At 43.8% G+C, this 25,000-nt stretch overlaps 1 protein-coding gene across 2 annotated transcripts in view; it reads right to left on the bottom strand.

Annotated features, from left to right (window-relative positions):
- Window positions 1–25,000, bottom strand: part of LOC115120143 (piezo-type mechanosensitive ion channel component 2-like) — a 103,242-nt gene that overhangs the window by 73,683 nt on the left and 4,559 nt on the right. For both annotated transcript variants that reach the window (XM_065006954.1, XM_065006955.1), the window contains exons 3-12: window positions 17,461–17,629; window positions 8,174–8,299; window positions 7,936–7,971; window positions 7,590–7,707; window positions 7,167–7,342; window positions 5,625–5,973; window positions 4,371–4,570; window positions 3,886–4,034; window positions 3,470–3,643; window positions 1–145 (exon numbers count right to left, since the gene is read on the bottom strand). The exon at window positions 1–145 is cut by the window's left edge and continues 97 nt beyond it. In XM_065006954.1, coding sequence (XP_064863026.1) covers window positions 1–145; window positions 3,470–3,643; window positions 3,886–4,034; window positions 4,371–4,570; window positions 5,625–5,973; window positions 7,167–7,342; window positions 7,590–7,707; window positions 7,936–7,971; window positions 8,174–8,299; window positions 17,461–17,629 — 1,642 coding nt within the window. The remainder of the gene's footprint in view (window positions 146–3,469; window positions 3,644–3,885; window positions 4,035–4,370; window positions 4,571–5,624; window positions 5,974–7,166; window positions 7,343–7,589; window positions 7,708–7,935; window positions 7,972–8,173; window positions 8,300–17,460; window positions 17,630–25,000) is intronic.

Here is a 25,000-nt window from a genome sequence, read left to right as displayed (position 1 = left end):
ATAACTTCTCTTCTTCTCCTCCTCCTCCTTCCCATCTTCCTCTTCCAGCTGCACCTTCTCCCCAGCCTCCTCGTCTTTGGTGGTCACAGTGAGGGTGGGTTTGATGAGAGAGATATCTGCCAGACTGCCATCTAGGTGCACCAGCCTGGGAGTGGAGATAGAAATAGAATGACTAGAACAGACAAAGCTTCTATTAGTTGTCCCTCTAGTTCTATGGGAGGCACTGTCAGGCTGGGTCCCTGCAGTTATCAAGAGAGAATTGGTTCTGTCTGCTTCCCTTCATGACCACTTGTCTCAAAGTGATTTAAAATAAAGAGAGTCCAACCAGTCCATACAGCCACTTCTTCCTCATAACATTTGACAAATACTGTACTATAAAAAGTATTCTAACTTATGGAGAAATTATTTAACATCTACTCGCAATCTCCCAAATCAAACTAGGGAGTGGCTGCGGATCCGACTCTTCTGGACCCCTCTTCCCGACATCTAAAGGTGTCACGTTCTGACCTTAGTTTTTTTGTTATGTCTTTGTTTTAGGTTGGTCAGGGTGTGAGTTGGGGTGGGTTGTCTATGTTTGTTTTTCTATGTTGTGTTTTTGCGTTTGGCCTGGTATGGTTCTCAATCCGAGGCAGGTGTCGTTCGTTGTCTCTGATTGAGAATCATACTCAGTCAGGTAGCCTTTTCCCACCTGTGTTTCGTGGGTGATTGCTTTCTGTTATGTGTCTGTCACCTTACAGAACTGTTTCGTTCTCCTTTGTTATTTTGTTTAGTGTTCTGTGTTTAATAAATATAATGATGAACACTTACCACGCTGCGCTTTGGTCCTCACCTCATTCCAACGACGAGCGTTACAAAAGGTCCCGAAGCGTCTGCGCATGTGCAGGATTTTCCACTTCACACACAGACTCTGTTCTACTTAGAGAGAACAGGCTACTCTGGTGGCCATTTAATATACATCAAAGCTGAATCAACGTCTGCAAGATCCCACAATGTTCTCAGTATTCTGGGGAACCGAGTACAACAACATATTATAACGTTACTGTTACACCAAAAACACCACCTCATTTCTTACAAAGATTTTAGGATGACTGTGTAAATTGTGCTTTTTTTTCTCTAATGTGGCCGAAACTCAGTGAGCGCCACTAGGCAAAATATGTGCTTTGCATATCCCCATGAAACTGATTGAGCTCAAATGGTTCGTATGCAGATGCTGCATGGACGTTTCACTGGTAAAACTTGAAGAATTATCGTTCACGATTGACAGGAAGCAATGTTGAAGGGATGTTTTCTATGAGTAGAGGAGAGACTGTGTGTAAAGTAGAGAATCCCCCACATGCGCAGAAGCTTTGGACCCTGTCGGGAAAAGGGGTCTAGAGAAGTCAGCCATCAAAATATGCCTTCAATGGAAGAACATGTGATGAAATTGATTTAATGAACGCTTCCAACAGCACTTCCACTGCACCTTTGACAGTGGTACATGTAATACACAGAAAGTGGTTTCTGTAGTCAACAATGCTACATTCGTGCCTTGCATAATAACAACTAGTTAGCTAATGCTAAACCAGGCACCCTAAAACTAATGGTACAACAGGCACTCTAATGGTACAACTGGCACCATAATGGTACAACAGGCACTCTAATGGTATAACCGGCACCACAATGGTATAACAGGCACTCTAATGGTATAACAGGCACCATAATGGTACAACAGGCACCATAATGGTATAACCGGCACTATAATGGTATAACAGGCACCATAATGGTACAACAGGCATCATAATGGTACAACAGGCATCATAATGGTACAACAGGCATCATAATGGTACAACAGGCATCATAATGGTACAACAGGCACTCTAATGGTACAACAGGCACTCTAATGGTACAACAGGCACTCTAATGGTACAACAGGCACTCTAATGGTACAACTGGCACGATGATGGTACAACAGGCACTCTAATGGTATAACCGGCACCACAATGGTATAACAGGCACTCTAATGGTATAACAGGCACCATAATGGTACAACAGGCACCATAATGGTATAACCGGCACTATAATGGTATAACAGGCACCATAATGGTATAACTGGCACCATAATGGTATAACAGGCACCATAATGGTATAACAGGCACCATAATGGTACAACAGGCACCATAATGGTACAACAGGCACCATAATGGTATAACAGGCACCATAATGGTACAACAGGCACCATAATGGTACAACAGGCACCATAATGGTACAACAGGCATCATAATGGTATAACAGGCACTATAATGGTACAACAGGCACTCTAATGGTACAACAGGCACTCTAATGGTATAACAGGCACTCTAATGGTACAACAGGCACTCTAATGGTATAACAGGCACTCTAATGGTATAACAGGCACTCTAATGGTATAACAGGCACTCTAATGGTATAACAGGCACTCTAATGGTACAACAGGCACTCTAATGGTACAACAGGCACTCTAATGGTATAACAGGCACTCTAATGGTACAACAGGCACTCTAATGGTACAACAGGCACTCTAATGGTATAACAGGCACTCTAATGGTATAACAGGCACTCTAATGGTACAACAGGCACTCTAATGGTACAACAGGCACTCTAATGGTACAACAGGCACCATAATGGTATAACAGGTAAGGACAAAAGGATCAGACCCAAGCAGACAGAGAGTGGGGGCATTACAGTTCAACTACCAGCCAGTGGGGGCATTACAGTTCAACTACCAGCCAGTGGGGGCATTACAGTTCAACTACCAGCCAGTGGGGGCATTACAGTTCAACTACCAGCCAGTGGGGGCAGTACAGTTCAACTACCAGCCAGTGGGGCATTACAGTTCAACTACCAGCCACATTACAGTTCAGCCAGTGGGGGCATTACAGTTCAACTACCAGCCAGTGGGGGCATTACAGTTCAACTACCAGCCAGTGGGGGCATTACAGTTCAACTACCAGCCAGTGGGGGCATTACAGTTCAACTACCAGCCAGTGGGGGCATTACAGTTCAACTACCAGCCAGTGGGGGCATGGGTAATGGATAGCCATGGTGGATTTCACCTCAATGAATTGCCGGACAGAGTATGGAAAGTTTTAATTGAATCAGAGGTTGCTAGAGACCAATACTAGACCTGCGGTTCCCAACCTTGTCTGTTCCAGGATCCCCAAATCACAGCCAAAGCATCCAGGACCACCATCCGTGGAGTCACATATCTTAGTGGTCACACTTGGTCCATTTTAGCAGTGAATGTAACAAACTAAAGGCCTATTATTAATATAAACCATTTGCATTGTGAAAAGTAATGTAAAACCTGTTAAAGAAAAACAGCGCTTATATTGAAGTTAATTGAATAGGTGGAAGAGTTTTGAATCCTGTGACACTTAGTGGGACTCCGGTCGGGAAAAGAGTCCAGAGAGTCAAAGTCACAACTTATTGTTGTGCTCCGCGTGACACTCACCTGGTGATCGTGCTCTTCTGTTTGTCGGCCACCGTCTTGATGTCAGTGAGCAGGAGGAAGCGCTGGTGGAAGTAGTGCAGGTGGAGGATGCAGACCAACAGGAAGGAGGTGGGGATGAAGATCCTCGTGAACAGAGCCGGGACAGAGAACTTCTCCAGACCCAGGTCCTCCAGTCTACACAGGGAGAGACAGGAGGAGGAGGGCGGTTGACACACACACACACACACACACACACACACACACACACACACACACACACACACACACACACACACACACACACACACACACACACACACACACACACACACACACACACTCTCTCTCTCTCTCTCTGTCTCTCTCCCTCTCTCTCTCTCTCTCTCTCTCTCTCTCTCTCTCTCTCTCTCTCTCTCTCTTCATATGTTTTTACTCACTTGTCCTTGCTCATGCCGGTCATGTTGAACCAGACGTGGATGGAGGAGTCAAACTGGAAGGTGTAGATCAGGATGAGGACCAGCATGGTGTACACCACCACAGACATCCAGAAGTACTTCAGCATGCTTCTCCACCACTCATAGTGCACCTGGTGATGGCCAGAGAGAATGTTACACAACTTTTACACCTACCTTCAGATCACCATCCACTACTACACTATGTGTAGTTTGATGGTTATAGATACACATTTTAAACGTACATTTTAGTCAACAGCAGAGCAACCTACAGCAGTGAGTGCATACATTTCCGTACACATTTTTCGTGCACTCCAGAAGTACAGAAATGGTGTACGTGGAGTGCACTTGATTTAGTAGTACGGACCCAAAGGAAGGTCCCCGAAAGGTGCATCAGCCCTGGGCTAGATGGAAAAACCTGCACAAAGCCACCCGGACAGGACGGTGCAGTAAGCCCACAGTAACAGCACCTGGTAGCAGGCCACGCAGAAGAGAAGCAGCATCATGTAGATGATCTTGTACATGACGATGCGTCCCTCGAAGCTGACGAAGAAGAACATCCCTCCGCAGATATAGATCCAGTACTTGTTCAACATGGCCATGAGCGTGTTGCCTAGCACCTGCATCATCTCTCTGTGTCCACCGCTCTCATCCATCACCTCCTTGTCCTCTATAAGAAGCGCATGGGAGGGAAGAGCTGACGCAATGACATAGAAGATGACGACAACAACTACAACGACAGCAGCAACTACAGTAACTACAACAAAAGCAACAACAACAGCAACAACAACAGCAACCACAACAACAGCAATGACAGAGGGATAAGCTAACACAACTAAGGCATGAAGTAGTTTATGTTTTGTGTAAAACAAATGGAGGTGATTCATGTCTTTCTTGACACCTGTGAGGTTACCAATAGAGCAGAATTCTAATTCAAGACATGCTTATATTTAATTTAAATAATGAATTAATGTCAATCGGAGGTGTTTGTATTACATATGTTCATCTGAAACTCACACTGTACATTAGGGATGGGCATCTTTGATGGGGGGGGGGGGGGGGGGGCGGTCACAAAAAATCTGAACTCATCATAAGGGGGCCACAGTGGCTCAAGGGTCTGCATACCCACATCCATACACACAAATTGCAGTCAGAGCCCTAGCCTTTTGGCAGCCCTAATCACATTTTTGTTGGGGGGGGACCCCCCACCCACCTTAAGAGCAAACCATTTTCGCGGCCCCCTTTTTATGTTACAGTTTTAAAGCAAGTTTGCTGCAATTCTACACATTTTTCCATGAGGCGGAAAGAGCAAATTCATAACTAATTTAATGCAATTCTAGTGATTTTGCCATGGGGTAGAGAGAAATGTTTGCACTTTGAATATGATATCTGAGTGAGAGTGACTAACAAAATCAATGGGGCACCCTGGTCGGTAATTTGACCATGATTACCAATCTAAAAAATGTTTTGCTGACATGGCTCATTGAAGATTAACACTGCTGATACACAACCAACTTTCTAAATTGTACCTTGTGTATTCTACTATTCCAACTTGCAACAGTAAGTTGAGACCACGTTCCCGAAATTGATCCATCCCTGCTGTACATACTCTAACCAGGAACTCTCAGTCAGACAGACAGACAGTCAGTCAGACAGACGGTCAGAAGGACAGACAGATAGGCCAACAGACAGAGACTGACTGACAGACTCAGGGGCTGTCTTACCCTTCTTGTGGGTATGGATGACCCTGATGTCCGACAGCACCTCCTCTTCTCTCTGGCTCTCCTTCCTCTCTGTCAACGCCTGTCTCAGCAGCAGCCAGAAACTCAGCAGGCACAGCATCTTGGAGCCCAGTTCCCGGAAGGGCACCTCTTTCTTTAAGAAAAGCCCGGGCACGGGTTGGAGGAGCTCAAAGCTCCAGATATACTGTAGGATGATCAACAGGTTCCCATAGAACACCATGAAGGGGGAGGTGGTCATGGTGTACCGACGGCGGTCGCGCACCATCCACAGCGTGCAGGACCAGATGAGAAACACAAAGGTCAGCCAGCTGACATAAGTGATACTCCACGCCTGGGAGGGAAGGAAAGATGGGGAGGGAGAGATGGGGAGGGAGGGAGGGAGGGAGAGATTGGGAGGGAGAGAGGGAGGGAGTGAGAGATGGGGAGGGGAGAGAGGGAGGGTGAGATGGGAAGGGAGGGAGTGAGGGAGGGAGGGAGGGTAAGAGAGAGAAAGCTAGATCATCAAGCCACTAATAATAAAGGTTAAGCATCACACATCATTGATATCACTGGTGTTGCTAAAAGGAACCACTTTAGTGAGAGTAGTCACTGGCATAACACGGCATAACACGGCATAACACGATACAACACAACATAACACGGCATAACACGACATAGCACGGCATAACACGACATAACACGGCATAACACGGCATAACACGGCATAGCACGACATAACACGGCATAACACGGCATAACACGACATAACACGGCATAACCCGGCATAACACGGCATAACACGGCATAACACGACATAACACGGCATAACACGGCATAACACGACATAACACGACATAACACGGTATAACACGGCATAACACGACATAACACGGCATAACACGGCATAACACGACATAACACGGCATAACACGGCATAACACGGCATAGCACAATATCCTTTAACCAACAGATCAAATGAAGTGACACTCTTCTTAGATGTGTAAAACAGAGTGCAGGCCACGGTTGTTTCTCAAGAGAGAGGACGGCCTTCCACCCATCCATCCCTGCCACCACCTTTCTACCTACCAGTGACCTCAGCAGTGCTCTACTAACCAACACACATCTGTTTGAGGTGACGCTTCTGTACTACATGGTACACATCACCCAGGGCCAACCGGGGCTGGCTGCAAGCTGTCATCGCTAATGACTAAATGGGCCACTGAGACGCTGTGTGTGTGTGTGTGGATCCTGAAGCCCTCGCCTGGGACTGAAAAGGCTGACTGTTCCTTACTCCTCCTCCTCCTCTGACAGACAAACAGCCAGACAGCCAAACAGACAGACACACAGACACACAGACAGACAGCCAGCCAGCCAGCCAGAGAGAGACAGAGACAGAGACAGTGACAGTGACAGTGACAGTGACAGTGACAGAGACAGAGACAGAGACAGACAGACAGACAGACAGACAGACAGACAGACAGACAGACAGACAGACAGACAGACAGACAGACAGACAGACAGACAGACAGACAGACAGAGACTTACCATCATTGCAATGAGAGCACAGATGTAGCTTTGCTTCATGATGAACCTGAAGGCCGTGACCACCGCATTAGCTCGCGCCATTCCTTCCCCCGGCGCAGTCGCCCACGCCATCGCCCCTGCATCCATCTCTTCTTTCAAACCTTCACCCTGCACAACCACCACCTCATACACACTCCCTGTAGGATGGAGGAAAGGGAGGGAGGGAGGGAAGGAGGGAGAGAGAGAGCAGACAGCATCACGAGCGAGCTACCGGATGTTAACCATTAACTAATAACCACAGTCAGCAATGGGAAGCAAAGCCCTGTCTTTACACACTCCCTGGGATTTTCTTATGAACCAGCCCCAAAGTGTTGCTGTTTTCCACCACGAGGTTTGTATACGACAGTGTGAGGGTCTCAGTCCCTATACGTGGGTGATACTAACCCAGATCTGGCCCTGGTTGGCCTGGTTTGTACTGCGGTGTGGAGTGCAGGTCCAGCCCCAGCAGCCCGTTGGTGTGGACATAGTCCGGAGGAGACCCGTTGGAGGTTACGATCAAAACCTGGGGTACAAAAACACCTTCAGCTGGGAGATTCACAATAGCACGTTTATGTACGTTTATCAATGCGTTAACATCAATGTATTTGCTTGTCCAATAGCTTTTTGTATTTGTTGACCAAGTGACATCTGATTGGGTCCGTTTTATAAGCAACTCGAAAACTCAAAAAGACCCCTCAAATATAGATAATCTTGCAAGTTACAAAATATAGCCAAGGAGTAGCACGCAAACCTCAGATGTGCTGTATCCGTCTTGGGTTGAAAGAAGCTGGAGAAAACAAATGAAGAATACATTGAGACTGCCCTTATATGATACTCATGTTTGCTTACAAACACACGGTGACAGGATATTGTCATGCACGACACCTTACACACGGTGACAGGATATGGACAACATGAAACAGACAGGAACATGAAGGAAATAGGTGTGTGAGATATTACTACAGTACACATTCCGGATGTTTGTTTACGTTTCTGTCATCTGTTTGGTGAGCCATGCACCACACTTCTCTCCTCTTCTCTGCTGTGGAGGTGATGTCATCAACCATAGGCTCCTCCCCTTCACCCAGTTCTCCCCCTTCGCCCTCACCAGGCTCCTGCGAAATAGATCAGTAGAAAAACAAACCAAAAACATGTAGTGTACATTACGGTAAATGTGGGTGATTGGGTATTCTATACATTTCCAAGAACTGTGGATGTGAGGAAGAATGTACAGATTTCCTTGGCACATATTGACTTGAGTGACTCACCTTTCAATTAGGAAAATACAGTTGAACAAATCTACGCTGCACCAAAATGGTGGATGTGTTACAGTAGACCCTATTCAGTTATACAGAATGGATTCTATAGGCAGGGTTGGGTGGATTACAAGAAAAATGTAATCCATTACTAATTACAGTTACATGAAGAAAAAAAAGTAATCAGTGACTTAATCCTTTGGATGACTCAAAATGAGTAACATAATCTGATTACTTTTGGACTACACCAAGGCATATTTTTTTTAACAATGACGGCCTATCCCGGCCAAACCCTAACCCGGACAGCAGGGAAATTGTCTCTGCGTACTGAAACAGGTCAGATCAGGGATATTGTCTCTGTGTATTGAAACAGGTCAGATCAGGGATATTGTCTCTGTGTATTGAAACAGGTCAGATCAGGGATATTGCCTCTGTGTATTGAAACAGGTCAGATCAGGGATATTGCCTCTGCGTATTGAAACAGGTCAGATCAGGGATATTGTCTCTGCATATTGAAACAGGTCAGATCAGGGGTATTGCCTCTGCGTAGTGAAACAGGTATTGTGGTGAACTGGAAGAGGAAAGACTATGTAACTATTGTGACCTCTGAGAAATAGGGAATGAAACTCATTTGATCCTCTATTGCCCTTTCTACCACAATATACGCTTGCTCTTATTCCAGAAAGCACACCAGATAAGCCACGGCATTATGAGGGATGAGGAGAAATATAAATGTTTTTTTGTCCATTGTGTATTTCCGTTTGCAGATTATTTACATAAAGCCTGGAATAAAATAAAAAAAGGCTACCTGTAATAAAATAGTAAAAATATTTATCTTCTATGTGGTTAATGGTGTGTATATAGATTGTGTAGAGGCTTGTCTACCACATGTATCTTCTATGTGGTTAATGGTGTGTATATAGATTGTGTAGAGGCTTGTCTACCACATGTATCTTCTATGTGGTTAATGGTGTGTATATAGATTGTGTATAGGCTTGTCTACCACATGTATCTTCTATGTGGTTAATGGTGTGTATATAGATTGTGTAGAGGCTTGTCTGCCACATGTATCTTCTATGTGGTTAATGGTGTGTATATAGATTGTGTAGAGGCTTGTCTGCCACATGTATCTTCTATGTGGTTAATGGTGTGTATATAGATTGTGTAGAGGCTTGTCTGCCACATGTATCTTCTATGTGGTTAATGGTGTGTATATATATTGTGTATAGGCTTGTCTACCACATGTATCTTCTATGTGGTTAATGGTGTGTATATAGATTGTGTAGAGGCTTGTCTGCCACATGTATCTTCTATGTGGTTAATGGTGTGTATATAGATTGTGTAGAGGCTTGTCTGCCACATGTATCTTCTATGTGGTTAATGGTGTGTATATAGATTGTGTAGAGGCTTGTCTGCCACATGTATCTTCTATGTGGTTAATGGTGTGTATATATATTGTGTAGAGGCTTGTCTACCACATGTATCTTCTATGTGGTTAATGGTGTGTATATATATTGTGTAGAGGCTTGTCTACCACATGTATCTTCTATGTGGTTAATGGTGTGTATATATATTGTGTAGAGGCTTGTCTACCACATGTATCTTCTATGTGGTTAATGGTGTGTATATATATTGTGTAGAGGCTTGTCTACCACATGTATCTTCTATGTGGTTAATGGTGTGTATATATATTGTGTAGAGGCTTGTCTACCACATGTATCTTCTATGTGGTTAATGGTGTGTATATATATTGTGTAGAGGCTTGTTTGCCACATGTATCTTCTATGTGGTTAATGGTGTGTATATAGATTGTGTAGAGGCTTGTCTACCACATGTATCTTCTATGTGGTTAATGGTGTGTATATAGATTGTGTAGAGGCTTGTCTACCACATGTATCTTCTATGTGGTTAATGGTGTGTATATAGATTGTGTAGAGGCTTGTCTACCACATGTATCTTCTATGTGGTTAATGGTGTGTATATATATTGTGTAGAGGCTTGTCTGCCACATGTATCTTCTATGTGGTTAATGGTGTGTATATAGATTGTGTAGAGGCTTGTCTGCCACATGTATCTTCTATGTGGTTAATGGTGTGTATATAGATTGTGTAGAGGCTTGTCTGCCATATGAATCTTCTCTTAGTGTCAGACTGGGTTCCAGTACCTTCTGTTTCTTTTTTGTCTGTATTTATTCGTCTGTATTTATTTGTCTGTTTATTGGTATGTATGTATGTATGTATGTATGTATGTATGTATGTATGTATGTATGTATGTATGTATGTATGTATGTATGTATGTATGTATGTACAGTGCCTTGCGAAAGTATTCGGCCCCCTTGAACTTTGCGACCTTTTGCCACATTTCAGGCTTCAAACATAAAGATATAAAACTGTATTTTTTGTGAAGAATCAACAACAAGTGGGACACAATCATGAAGTGGAACGTCATTTATTGGATATTTCAAACTTTTTTAACAAATCAAAAACTGAAAAATTGGGCGTGCAAAATTATTCAGCCCCTTTACTTTCAGTGCTGCAAACTCTCTCCAGAAGTTCAGTGAGGATCTCTGAATGATCCAATGTTGACCTAAATGACTAATGATGATAAATACAATCCACCTGTGTGTAATTAAGTCTCCGTATAAATGCACCTGCACTGTGATAGTCTCAGAGGTCCGTTAAAAGCGCAGAGAGCATCATGAAGAACAAGGAACACACCAGGCAGGTCCGAGATACTGTTGTGAAGAAGTTTAAAGCCGGATTTGGATAAAAAAAAGATTTCCCAAGCTTTAAACATCCCAAGGAGCACTGTGCAAGCGATAATATTGAAATGGAAGGAGTATCAGACCACTGCAAATCTACCAAGACCTGGCCGTCCCTCTAAACTTTCAGCTCATACAAGGAGAAGACTGATCAGAGATGCAGCCAAGACGCCCATGATCACTCTGGATGAACTGCAGAGATCTACAGCTGAGGTGGGAGACTCTGTCCATAGGACAACAATCAGTCGTATATTGCACAAATCTGGCCTTTATGGAAGAGTGGCAAGAAGAAAGCAATTTCTTAAAGATATCCATAAATGGTGTCGTTTAAAGTTTGCCACAAGCCACCTGGGAGACACACCAAACATGTGGAAGAAGGTGCTCTGGTCAGATGAAACCAAAATTGAACTTTTTGGCAACAATGCAAAACGTTATGTTTGGCGTAAAAGCAACACATCTCATCACCCTGAACACAACATCCCCACTGTCAAACATGGTGGTGGCAGCATCATGGTTTGGGCCTGCTTTTCTTCAGCAGGGACAGGGAAGATGGTTAAAATTGATGGGAAGATGGATGGAGCCAAATACAGGACCATTCTGGAAGAAAACCTGATGGAGTCTGCAAAAGACCTGAGACTGGGATGGAGATTTGTCTTCCAACAAGACAATGATCCAAAACATAAAGCAAAATCTACAATGGAATGGTTCAAAAATAAACATATCCAGGTGTTAGAATGGCCAAGTCAACGTCCAGACCTGAATCCAATCGAGAATCTGTGGAAAGAACTGAAAACTGCTGTTCACAAATGCTCTCCATCCAACCTCACTGAGCTCGAGCTGTTTTGCAAGGAGGAATGGGAAACATTTTAGGTTTGCATATCAGTTTCGATGTGCAAAACTGATAGAGACATACCCCAAGCGACTTAAAGCTGTAATCGCAGCAAAAGGTGGCGCTACAAAGTATTAACTTAAGGGGGCTGAATAATTTTGCACGCCCAATTTTTCAGTTTTTGATTTGTTAAAAAAGTTTGAAATATCCAATAAATGTCGTTCCACTTCATGATTGTGTCCCACTTGTTGTTGATTCTTCACAAAAACAGACAGTTTTATATCTTTATGTTTGAAGCCTGAAATGTGGCAAAAGGTCGCAAAGTTCAAGGGGGCCGACTTTCGCAAGGCACTGTATGTATGTATGTATGTACTTACATACGTACGTATATAAAATCAGCAAAAAAATAACCATCACTTTTTCAGGACCCTGTCTTTCAAAGATAATTCGTAAAAATACAAATAACGTCACAGATCTTTATTGTAAAGGGTTTAAACACTGTTTCCCATGCTTGTTCAATGAACCATAAACAACTAATGAACAAGCACCTGTGGAACGGTCGTTAAGACACTAACAGCTTACAGACGGTAGGCAATTAAGGTCACAGTAATGAAAACTTAGGACACTAAAGAGGCCTTTCTATGGATGCTGAAAAACACCAAAAGAAAAATGCCCAGGGTCCCTGCTCTTCTGTGTGATCGTGCCTTAGGCATGCTGCAAGGAGGCATGAGGACTGCAGATGTGGCCAGGGCAATAAATTGCAATGTCCGTACTGTGAGACGCCTTAGACAGCGCTACAGGGAGACAGAACGGACAGCTGATCGTCCTCGCAGTTGCAGACCACGTGTAACAACACCTGCACAGGATCGGTATATCCAAACATCACACTTGCAGGACAGGTACAGGATGGCAACAAAACTGCTCAAGTTACACCAGGAACGCACAATCGCTCCATCAGTGCTCAGACTGTCCTCAATAGGCTGAGAGAGGCTGGACTGAGGGCTTGTAGGCCTGTTGTAAGGCAGGTCCTCACCAGACATCACCGGCAACAACGTCACCTATGGGCACAAACCCACCGTCGCTGGACCAGACAGGACTGGCAAAAAGTGCTCTTCACTGACAAGACACGGTTTTGTCTCACAAGGGGTGATGGTCAGATTCGTGTTTATCGTCGAAGGAATGAGCGTTACACCGAGACCTGTACTCTGGAGCGGGATCGATTTGGAGATGGAGGGTCCATCATGGTCTGGGGCGGTGTGTCATAGCATCATCGGACTGAGCTTGTTGTCATTGTAGGCAATCTCAACGCTGTGCGTTACAGGGAAGACATCCTCCTCCCTCATGTGGTACCCTTCCTGCAGGCACATCCTGACATGACCCTCCAAGCATGACAATGCCACCAGCCATACTGCTCGTTCTGTGCGTGATTTCCTGCTTGACATGAATGTCAGTGTTCTGCCATGGCCAGCGAAGAGCCCAGATCTCAATCCCATTAAGCACGTCTGGGACCTGTTGGATCGGAGGGTAAGGGCTAGAGCCATTCCCCACAGAAATGTTCGGGAACTTGCAGGTGCCTTGGTGGAAGAGTGGGGTAACATCGCACAGCAAGAACTGGCAAATCTGGTGCAGTCCATGAGGAGGAAATGCACTGCAGTACTTAATGCAGCTGGTGGCCACACCAGATACTGACTGTTACTTTTGATTTTGACCCCCCTTTGTTCAGGGACACAATATTCAATTTCTGTTAGTCAAATGTCTGTGGAACTTGTTCAGTTTATGTCTCGGATGTTGAATCTTGTTATGTTCATACAAATATTTACACATGTTAAGTTTGCTGAAAATAAACGCAGTTGACAGTGAGAGGACGTTTCTTTTGTTGCTGAGTTTATATGCAGTGTGTATGTATGTATGTATGTATGTATGTATGTATGTATGTATGTATGTATGTATGTATGTATGTATGTATGTATGTATGTATGTATGTATGTATGTATGTATGTGTATATATGTATGTATGTATGTATGTATGTATGTATGTATGTATGTATGTATGTATGTATGTATGTATGTATGTATGTATGTATGTATGTATGTGTATATATGCAGTGTGTATTTAATATATATGTATATTATTGTACTGCTCGAGGGATGTAATTATTGTCTGGATAACCGTATTGACATTTATGAATTGATGTATTGTATTTACTGATATAATTATTTTCAGTCTTTATGTGATGGACAATGCAGAGAACGCTAGAAGAAAATAAAATGTCATTCATTTATTCATATAGCCTAATTAATGCTTATAGTTTGCTGTGTAATTGATAGGTCGACCCAACAGTACATTTAATGCATAGGCCTATGCACTCGCCGTGAATGACCGACGTGACTCCCCTTCATTCAATGTAAGAGTTGATAGGTAAAATGGCCGTGAATGACCGAGGTGACTCCCCTTCGCTCAATGTATGAGTTGATAAGTAAAATGGCCGTGAATGACCGACGTGACTCCCCTTCATTCAATGTAAGAGTTGATAGGCTATTAAACAAGCTAAGCGTCAGTACAGAGACAAAGTGGAATCTCAATTCAATGGCTCAGACACAAGAGGCATGTGGCAGGGTCTACAGTCAATCACGGACTACAAGAAGAAACCCAGCCCAGTCACGGACCAGGATGTCTTGCTCCCAGGCAGACTAAATCACTTTTTTGCCCGCTTTGAGGACAATACAGTGCCACTGACACTGCCTGCAACGAAAACATGCAGTCTCTCCTTCACTGCAGCCGAGGTGAGTAAGACATTTAAACGTGTTAACCCTCGCAAGGCTGCAGGCCCAGACGGCATCCCCAGCCGCGCCCTCAGAGCATGCGCAGACCAGCTGGCCGGTGTGTTTACGGACATATTCAATCAATCCCTATACCAGTCTGCTGTTCCCACATGCTTCAAGAGGGCCACCATTGTTCCTGTTCCCAAGAAAGCTAAGGTAACTGAGCTAAACGACTACCGCCCGTAGCACTCACTTCCGTCATCATGAAGTGCTTTGAGAGACTAGTCAAGGACCATATCACCTCCACCCTACCTGACACCCTAGACCCACTCCAATTTGCTTACCGCCCAAATAGGTCCACAGACGATGCAATCTCAACCACACTGCACACTGCCTAACCCACCTGGACAAGAGGAATACCTATGTGAGAATGCTGTTCATCGACTACAGCTCGGCATTCAACACCATAGTACCCTCCAAGCTCGTCATCAAGCTCGAGACCCTGGGTCTCGACCCCGCCCTGTGCAACTGGGTACTGGACTTCCTGACGGGCCGCCCACAGGTGGTGAGGGTAGGCAACAACATCTCCTCCCCGCTGATCCTCAACACGGGGGCCCCACAAGGGTGCGTTCTGAGCCCTCTCCTGTACTCCCTGTTCACCCACGACTGCGTGGCCATGCACGCCTCCAACTCAATCATCAAGTTTGCGGACGACACAACAGTGGTAGGCTTGATTACCAACAACGACGAGACGGCCTACAGGGGGAGGTGAGGGCCCTCGGAGTGTGGTGTCAGGAAAATAACCTCACACTCAACGTCAACAAAACTAAGGAGATGATTGTGGACTTCAGGAAACAGCAGAGGAACACCCCCTATCCACATCGATGGATCAGTAGTGGAGAGGTAGCAAGTTTTAAGTTCCTCGGCATACACATCACAGACAAACTGAATTGGTCCACTCACACTGACAGCGTCGTGAAGAAGGCGCAGCAGCGCCTCTTCAACCTCAGGAGGCTGAAGAAATTCGGCTTGTCACCAAAAGCACTCACAAACTTCTACAGATGCACAATCGAGAGCATCCTGGCGGGCTGTATCACCGCCTGGTGCAACTGCTCCGCCCTCAACCGTAAGGCTCTCAGAGGGTAGTGAGGTCTGCACAACGCATCACCGGGGCAAACTACCTGCCCTCCAGGACACCTACACCACCCGATGTTACAGGAAGGCCATAAAGATCATCAAGGACATCAACCACCCAAACCACTGCCTGTTCACCCCGCTATCATCCAGAAGGCGAGGTCAGTACAGGTGCATCAAAGCTGGGACCGAGAGACTGAAAAACAGCTTCTATCTCAAGGCCATCAGACTGTTAAACAGCAATCACTAACATTGAGTGGCTGCTGCCAACACACTGTCATTGACACTGACCCAACTCCAGCCACTTTAATAATGGGAATTGATGGGAAATGATGTAAATATATCACTAGCCACTTTAAACAATGCTACCTTATATAATGTTACTTACCCTACACTATTCATCTCATATGCATATGTATATACTGTACTCTAGATCATCGACTGCATTCTTATGTCACTAGCCACTTTAACTATGCCACTTTGTTTACTTTGTCTACATACTCATCTCATATGTATATACTGTACTCGATACCATCTACTGTATGCTGCTCTGTACCATCACTCATTCATATATCCTTATGTACATATTCCTTATCCCCTTACACTGTGTATAAGACAGTAGTTTTGGAATTGTTAGTTAGATTACTTGTTGGTTATCACTGCATTGTCGGAACTAGAAGCACAAGCATTTCGCTACACTCGCATTAACATCTGCTAACCATGTGTATGTGACAAATAAAATTTGATTTGATTTGATTTGATTTGATTTGATATGTAAAATGGCCGTGAATGACCGAGGTGACTCCCCTTCGCTCAATGTAAGAGTTGATAGGTAAAATGGCCGTGAATGACCGACGTGACTCCCCTTCGCTCAATGTAAGAGTTGATAGGTCAAATGCTGATTTACAGAAAGATTACGACCCACTTCTTTTAAACATTAACAACTGTGTTTAAAACAGTGTTTCCCTCACATTCCTGCAAGTGCAGTGTGCACTATAAATACGCTACTAAGTAGCAAGCAGCAACTCTATGGAGTCCAGACAATTGTCTTATTGATATTAAATGAAGTAATCCTTAATGTAATCAGCAGGTTTTTAAGAATATAATTGTAATCCCTTTTTTCTTTAAAAAAAAAAGTAATCCGGGCTGATTACAGTTGCTTCATTTTTGTAATTGGATTACGTAATCCCTGTTTACATGTCATCTGTTACTACCCAACCCTGTCTATAGGGGAGCTCACTGTGTACAACTGGGGCCCTGCCCCGAAATGGCCACCGTGTTACAGTAAAAGCAACTCACCGTGTACCACTGGGGCCCTGCCCCAAAATGGCCACCGTGTTACAGTAAAGGCAACTCATCGTGTCTGTGGGGTCCTGCCCCAAAATGGCCACCGTGTTACAGTAAAGCCAACTCACCGTGTACCACTGGGGCCCTGCCCCAAAATGGCCACCGTGTTACAGTAAAAGCAACTCACCGTGTACCACTGGGGCCCTGCCCCAAAATGGCCACTGTGTTACAGTAAAGGCAACTCACCGTGTCTGTGGGGTCCTGCAGCCAGAAGCGTATGAGTGTGGCCAGGGTGTAGTAGAGCAACAGCAGCATGATGGGGTTGACATAGTGGTGCCAGGACAGCGCCGGGTTGACCCGGAACATCCAGGTGTGGGAGCAGTCAGTCTGGACCACCGACGAGATTCCAAACAGACTGGTGGAGAGAGGGAAAGGTAGGATGGAGGGGGGGAGGAGAGAGAGAGAGAGGGAGGGAAAGGCAGGTTGGAGGGAGGGAGGGAGGGAGGGGAGGATGGAGGGAGGGAGGGAGGGGAGGATGGAGAGAGGGAGGGAGGGAAAGGCAGGGTGGAGGGAGGGAGGGGAGGATGGAGAGAGGGAGGGAAAGGCAGGATGGAGGGGGGAGGGAGGGAGGGAATATTATATCAGTTGTGCTGTCATCTTCATCTTGAAGTGTTCTTGACAACCACCTGCTAGGATTCTCCTCACTTCACATCAGCACACACACACACACACACACACACACACACACACACACACACACACACACTTTTAATGTTTTTTAAAGACAGTGTGCCATGTATTTTCAATGAGATAATGAATGTAGATAAAGTATGGGCTGCAGCCATGTGTGTTCCCCACGTTTGCTCCCTCTTCTCTCTCTCTCTCTCTCTCTCTCTCTCTCTCTCTCTCTCTCTCTCTCTAAAAACCCTTCAGGAGGCAAAACAACAACAGATGCCTCGGGGTAAGGGATAGAAAAGCGAGGGAGGATGGAAAGAGAGAAAAGAGACAGAGACGCCAGTGCACAACAGTTACTCCAGCAGTCTTTCATTTTGGGTTATACACAGTACCAGTCAAGTTTAGACACACCTACTAATTCAAGGCTTTTTCTTTACTTTTACTATTTTCTACATTGTAGAATAATAGTGAAGACATCAAAACTATGAAATAACACATATGGAATCATGTAGTAACCAAAAAAGTGTAAAAGATTCTTTAAACTAGCCACCCTTTGCCTTGATGACAGCTTTGCACACTCTTGGCATTCTCTCAACCAGCTTCATGAGGAATGCTTTTCCAACATATGCTTTGCACTTGTTGGTTGCTTTTCCTTCACTCTGCAGTCCAACTTATCCCTAACCATTTCAATTGGGATGAGGTCAGGTGATTGTGGAGGCAAGGTCATCTGATGCAGCACTCCATCACTCTCCTTCTTGGTTAAATAGCCCTTACACAGCCTGGAGGTGTGTTTTGGGTCATTGACCTGTTGAAAAACAAATGATAGTCCCACTAAGCACAAACCAGATGGGATGGTGATTCTCTGTAGAATGGTGTGGTAGCCATGCTGGTTAAGTGTGCCTTGAATTCTAAATAAATCACTGACAGTGTCACCAGCAAATCAATCCCACACCCTCACACCTCCTCCTCCATGCTTCATGGTGGGAACAACACATGTAGAGATCATCCGTTCATCTGACAAAAACACGGCGGCTGGAACCAAAGATTTCAAATTTGGACTCATCAGACCAAAGGACCGATTTCCACCGGTCTAATATCCATTGCTTGTGTTTCTTCTTATCCATTGCTTGTGTTGCTTGCAAGTCTCTTCTTATTATTGGTGTCCTTTAGTAGTGGTTTCTTTGCAGCAATTCGACCATGAAGGCCTGATTCACGCAGTTTCCTCTGAACAGTTGATGTTGAGACATGTCCGTTACTTGAACTCTGAACCATTTATGTGGGCTGCAATCTGAGGTGCAGTTATCTCTAATGAATTTATCCTCTGCTGCAGAGGTAACTCTGGGTCTTCCTTTCCTGTGGCGGTCCTCATGAGAGCCAGTGTCGTCATAGCGCTTGATGGTTTTTGCAACTACATTTGAAGAAACTTTCAAAGTTCTTGACATGTTTTATATTGACTGACCTTCATGTCTTAAAGTAATGATGGACTGTCATTTCTCTTTGCTTATTTGAGCTGTTCTTGCCATAATAATGACTTGGTGTTTTACCAAATGGGGCTATCTTCTGTTTACCACCCCTACCTTGTAACAACACAACTGATTGCCTCAAAAGCATTATGAAGGAAAGAAATCCCACAAATGAATTATTAACAAGTCATACCTGTTAATTTAAATGCATTACAGGTGACTACCTCATGAAGCTGGTTGAGAGAAGGCCAAGAGTGTGCAAAGCTGTCATCAAGGCAAAGGGTGGCGACTCTACAATCTAAAATATATTTAGATTTGTTTAACACTTTTTTGGTTACTACATTATTCCATATGTGTTATTTCATAGTTTTGATGTCTTCACTATTACTCTAGTATAGTAAATGACTGGTACTGTATATATATCATGCCACTATAATTGACCGGAATTGTTTTCTTTGGGATCAAGGCCCTTGTGTCCTGTTAGGAGTAATGTAAGGTTGGCCTGTGATACTAACATTCTAAAACTGGAGCTTGTCTTATTAATAGTTAGATCTTAGAATTCACATCATAATGGAATATGATGGGTTTGGGTGTGTGGCTCTTTTCAACTCTGGCCAGAGTAAGAAAATATGAAGTGTAATTTCCTCTGCCTTCTTGGCATAGCCAACCTCCAAACCAGATGCTTTCATGCCCAAGCACTGCTGCCACAGCTGGAGAAAGCTGACCACTGAGTACTGGTGTGTCTTCAATCAAGTGGCATATAGGATAAATATCAATAGTATTTCCTTCTTTGTGTCCTCTCTCCTTGCCTCTTTCTCAAAACGCATTGGAGAAGGTCCGAGGGGAGGAGGAGGAGGCGAGGAGAGAGGACACGAGGAATCAAGGAAATATATGATTGACATGAAATCAAAGGCCACAGGGCACTTTGTGGGTCATTCTAATCTGCCATGGATTGTCATGGTTTTACCAAGAAGATAGACAGTAAACATGATTCAGAAAGAAGAACTAATATACAACTAATCTGTCATTTGTGGAGTCATAAACACCATTACATAAAAAACACAGACTGGATAAACAACAAGAACACAGACTGGATACACAACAAGAACACAGACTGGATACACAACAAGAACACAGAATGGATACACAACAAGAACACAGACTGGATACACAACAAGAACACAGAATGGATAGACAACAAGAACACAGACTGGATACACAACAAGAACACAGAATGGATACACAACAAGAACACAGAATGGATACACAACAAGAACACAGACTGGATACACAACAAGAACACAGAATGGATACACAACAAGAATACAGAATGGATACACAACAAGAACACAGAATGGATACACAACAAGAATACAGAATGGATACACAACAAGAATACAGAATGGATACACAACAAGAATACAGAATGGATACACAACAAGAACACAGAATGGATACACAACAAGAACACAGACTGGATACACAACAAGAACACAGAATGGATACACAACAAGAACACAGAATGGATACACAACAAGAACACAGACTGGATACACAACAAGAACACAGAATGGATACACAACAAGAACACAGAATGGATACACAACAAGAACACAGACTGGATACACAACAAGAACACAGAATGGATACACAACAAGAACACAGACTGGATACACAACAAGAACACAGAATGGATACACAACAAGAACACATAATGGATACACAACAAGAACACAGAATGGATACACAACAAGAACACAGAATGGATACACAACAAGAACACATAATGGATACACAACAAGAACACAGAATGGATACACAACAAGAACACAGAATGGATACACAACAAGAACACAGACTGGATACACAACAAGAACAAAGACTGGATACACAACAAGAACAAAGACTGGATACACAACAAGAACACAGAATGGATACACAACAAGAACACAGAATGGATACACAACAAGAACACAGAATGGATTCACAACAAGAACACAGAATGGATACACAACAAGAACACAGAATGGATACACAACAAGAACACAGAATGGATACACAACAAGAACACAGAATGGATACACAACAAGAACACAGAATGGATAGACAACAAGAACAAACACAGGCACCCGAGTCGTTGATACACCCACAAGGCACAGATGTTAGTTCAACGTTTAGTTTTGATTGAATTCAACATGAAATCAACAAAAAATGTCACCATGTCATTGGATTTAGGTTAAAAGTTGGATGAAAAAAATATACAAAAATACCTGACGTTTATTATTTTTGGTTGAAATGAAGTGGAAACAATGTTAATTCAACCAGTTTTTGCCCAGTGGATTTCTTGCGCTGACGTTACGATAAACACTTTACAACAAAAATCCCACTTGACATTTTCTTCTAATTTCAGCATTTATTACAAAACAACATTTGCTTTTTTTGCTACCCAAAGTCGTTTTTATTCTGGAGTTTGGGTCTAAATTGAAAAGCACAAATATTTCGACTTAAGCTCGGGTAGTAATCAAAAAGGCATCATTGCCCACAAATCTTAAACTACAAAGTACTGATTGTGCCTGTTTTACTGTCAGAGGGTTCTTTGTTTTAGCCCAGAGGCAAGCCAACTCTGCACCCAGTCATCCCAGTGCTTAGCTATTAATGGTGGGCTGGGTCATAATTTGGGGCACTCTGATTCAATGAAATGGTCCAATCACGTGGTAGAATAATGGGTTTCATTAAAGAAACGAGTGAAGGCGTATAGGGAATGATACATAGTGAGTGCAGACGTAAAGGGAAGGATCCCAAACGAGTGAAGGCGTATAGTGAAGGATCCATAATGAGTGAAGGCGTATAGTGAAGGATCCATAATAAGTGAAGGCATATAGTGAATGATACATAGTGAGTGCAGACGTATAGGGAAGGATCCCAAACGAGTGAAGGCGTATAGTGAAGGATCCATAATGAGTGAAGGCGTATAGTGAAGGATCCATAATAAGTGAAGGCGTATAGTGAAGGATCCATAATGAGTGAAGGCGTATAGTGAAGGATCCATAATGAGTGAAGGCGTATAGTGAAGGATCCATAATGAGTGAAGGCGTATAGTGAAGGATCCATAATGAGTGAAGGCGTATAGTGAAGAATCCATAATGAGTGAAGAGGTATAGTGAAGGATCCATAGCCCTACTTTGTTTATATATTTTTCTTATCCCTGTGCTTTTTCTTTCTTTTCCTCTGTCTTTCATGTCCAAGGAGACATGTGTGTATGTTTTAGGACAAATATAAAAACCACAGAATGGGTGTATCTGTGTCTTGAGTCTTCCACATAAAACTGGACGGTTAGAACAGTTTTTTGTTTGAGGAGGGGGTTTGTATGAAATGTAACGTTATGTCGTTCCTGGTGATTTTGAGAGTATGAATGGGCTGCTAACCTTCAACATGTTAAAGCAAGAAGGTCTTTAAGGTTGATCCTATTGTGTTTATTTGTACTGTTATTTCACAGAATACACACACACACACATTTAAGTCATTACACACACACACACACACACACACACACACACACACACACACACACACACAGCGTCATACTACCTAGCAGTCTCCATAGAACATTAATATACACAGTTACAGCATACTCCAAATACAGAACATCTATTGGACCACCCCCCATCACACACACTTCTCTGACAACTGCTGTTTAAGGTTTTAGTATTCTGTTTCACGGCGAGCGAGAGCTTTTACCAATTAGTCCTGTATACTTCACTAAGGCCTTTATAAAGCAATGCTACCGCCACTCAAGAACAGAAACACTATATTTATTTATATTTGCTTGCTGTCAGAGTTGTTCAAGTGTAACAGTATAACTTTAGACCGTCCCCTCGCCCATACCCGGGCGCGAACCAGGGACCCTCTGCACACATCAACAACAGTCACCCACGAAGCATCGTTACCCATCGCTCCACAAAAGCCGCGGCCCTTGCAGAGCAAGGGGGACTACAACTTCAAGGTCTCAGAGCAAGAGACGTCACCGATTGAAACGCAATTTAGCGCTAACTAAGCTAGCCGTTTCACATCCGTTACACTAGCATTGTTACAGCACTCTCCTAAAAATACTCTGATCATGCCCTAATTTAGATTAATTGCCTCCACTTTACTCAGGGGTCTCTCTCTCTCTCTTCTGTCTCTAAAAACATAGATTTTTCTTTCTCTCCCTTTCTCGCTCGCTCCCACAATTCATGTGAAGTTCCCTGAAACCAGCTGTGTAATTTCGGTGCGGGCCAAGAATGGGCCGGCGTAATGAGAACCACCTGGGTCTGTGGAACGGAGGGGAGCCGGAGCTGGGCCGGATGGCTGGCCTGTGCCACCTCTCCCTGGTCTGGCTCTCTCTGGGCCCTGACAGGGGCTGGATGGAGGGTCAGGTTGGGTCACAGGGTGCATGGTGGGAGTGCTTTTTGGGGGGGGAGGGTGATGGCGTAATGGCATATAGGGTAGAGGTATTAGTTGATAGGATGGTGTATAGGGTAGAGGTATTCTGAACTATGTGGAACGGCAGGGCCTAATAAGGGGACAGCGTGTGAAGGGAGATGAGGGGCGAGATACCGATGTTAGCCTATATATACATACTATGAGGTCAAAATAACACTATGAAATTGTGAAAATTATGATAATGCCCTTTTGGTGTAAGAGCTTGTGGGGAAAAAATCGCTGGAATTTCCACCTGTTCAGGTGGAATGGAGTTTTTGGCCCAAAGCATTACATCACAATCTAATCTGATCTGATTATTCAGTCATCTTTTATTTGGGTGGCCTTTAGAGTCTAGACGATCCTATCCGCCAATCAGAGCTGTGTATGTAAATATATAAAAATGTGTATAAACACGCCCACATTATAAGACTATTTTCATGAAATTAACACACACACTGATTTATTAGACGATTTATTAGACGATTTTAAAATAAATAAATAAACAATACTTAATGGGGACTTAAATGAACTAAGATCTTATTGAAATGCAATGATTAGTTGGGACACATTCAACCATCCAATTACTCTATGGTAGTTTCCTGTTTCTCTGCGGTTATAAGTAATCAAACAATAACTGCTCGCTTAAACAGCCACACTAATGTGTCGGAGGAAACACCGTACACCTGGCGACCGTGTCAGCATGCATGAGCCCGACCCGTCACAGGAGTCGCTAGACTGCGATGGGACAAGACATCCCTGCCGACCAAACCATCCCCTAACCACGCTAGGCCAACTGTGCACCGCGCCATGGATGTCCCATGCACGGCCGTCTGCGACAGAGCCTGGACTCGAACCAGGATCTCTAGTGTCACAGCTGGCATTGAGATGCAGTGCCTTAGACCACTGCGCCGCTCAGGAGACCCTAGAATGATGTTATTAAGTATATGATCTGTACCTTTGAGAATAATCTCTCGGTTGTGAAATTTTAAGTGAATCGACTGGTCCTCAATCTGCTTTCCTCCATCAGGAAATGTCACATATGAAATTAAATGTATAATCTCAAATGCAAAATTCTACGCACATAGAGACAAGGTGCAGTACATTTTGAAAATACTTTAAGAGTTTTAACTGGAGGTTTGGTCTGATATCTCATATCGTCATCATTGTTTCCTTCCCTCCCTTTATCT

This window comes from Oncorhynchus nerka, linkage group LG22 (assembly GCF_034236695.1).
Source record: "Oncorhynchus nerka isolate Pitt River linkage group LG22, Oner_Uvic_2.0, whole genome shotgun sequence".
Lineage (NCBI taxonomy): Eukaryota > Metazoa > Chordata > Actinopteri > Salmoniformes > Salmonidae > Oncorhynchus > Oncorhynchus nerka.
This window is presented reverse-complemented; position numbering and strand designations above follow the sequence as displayed.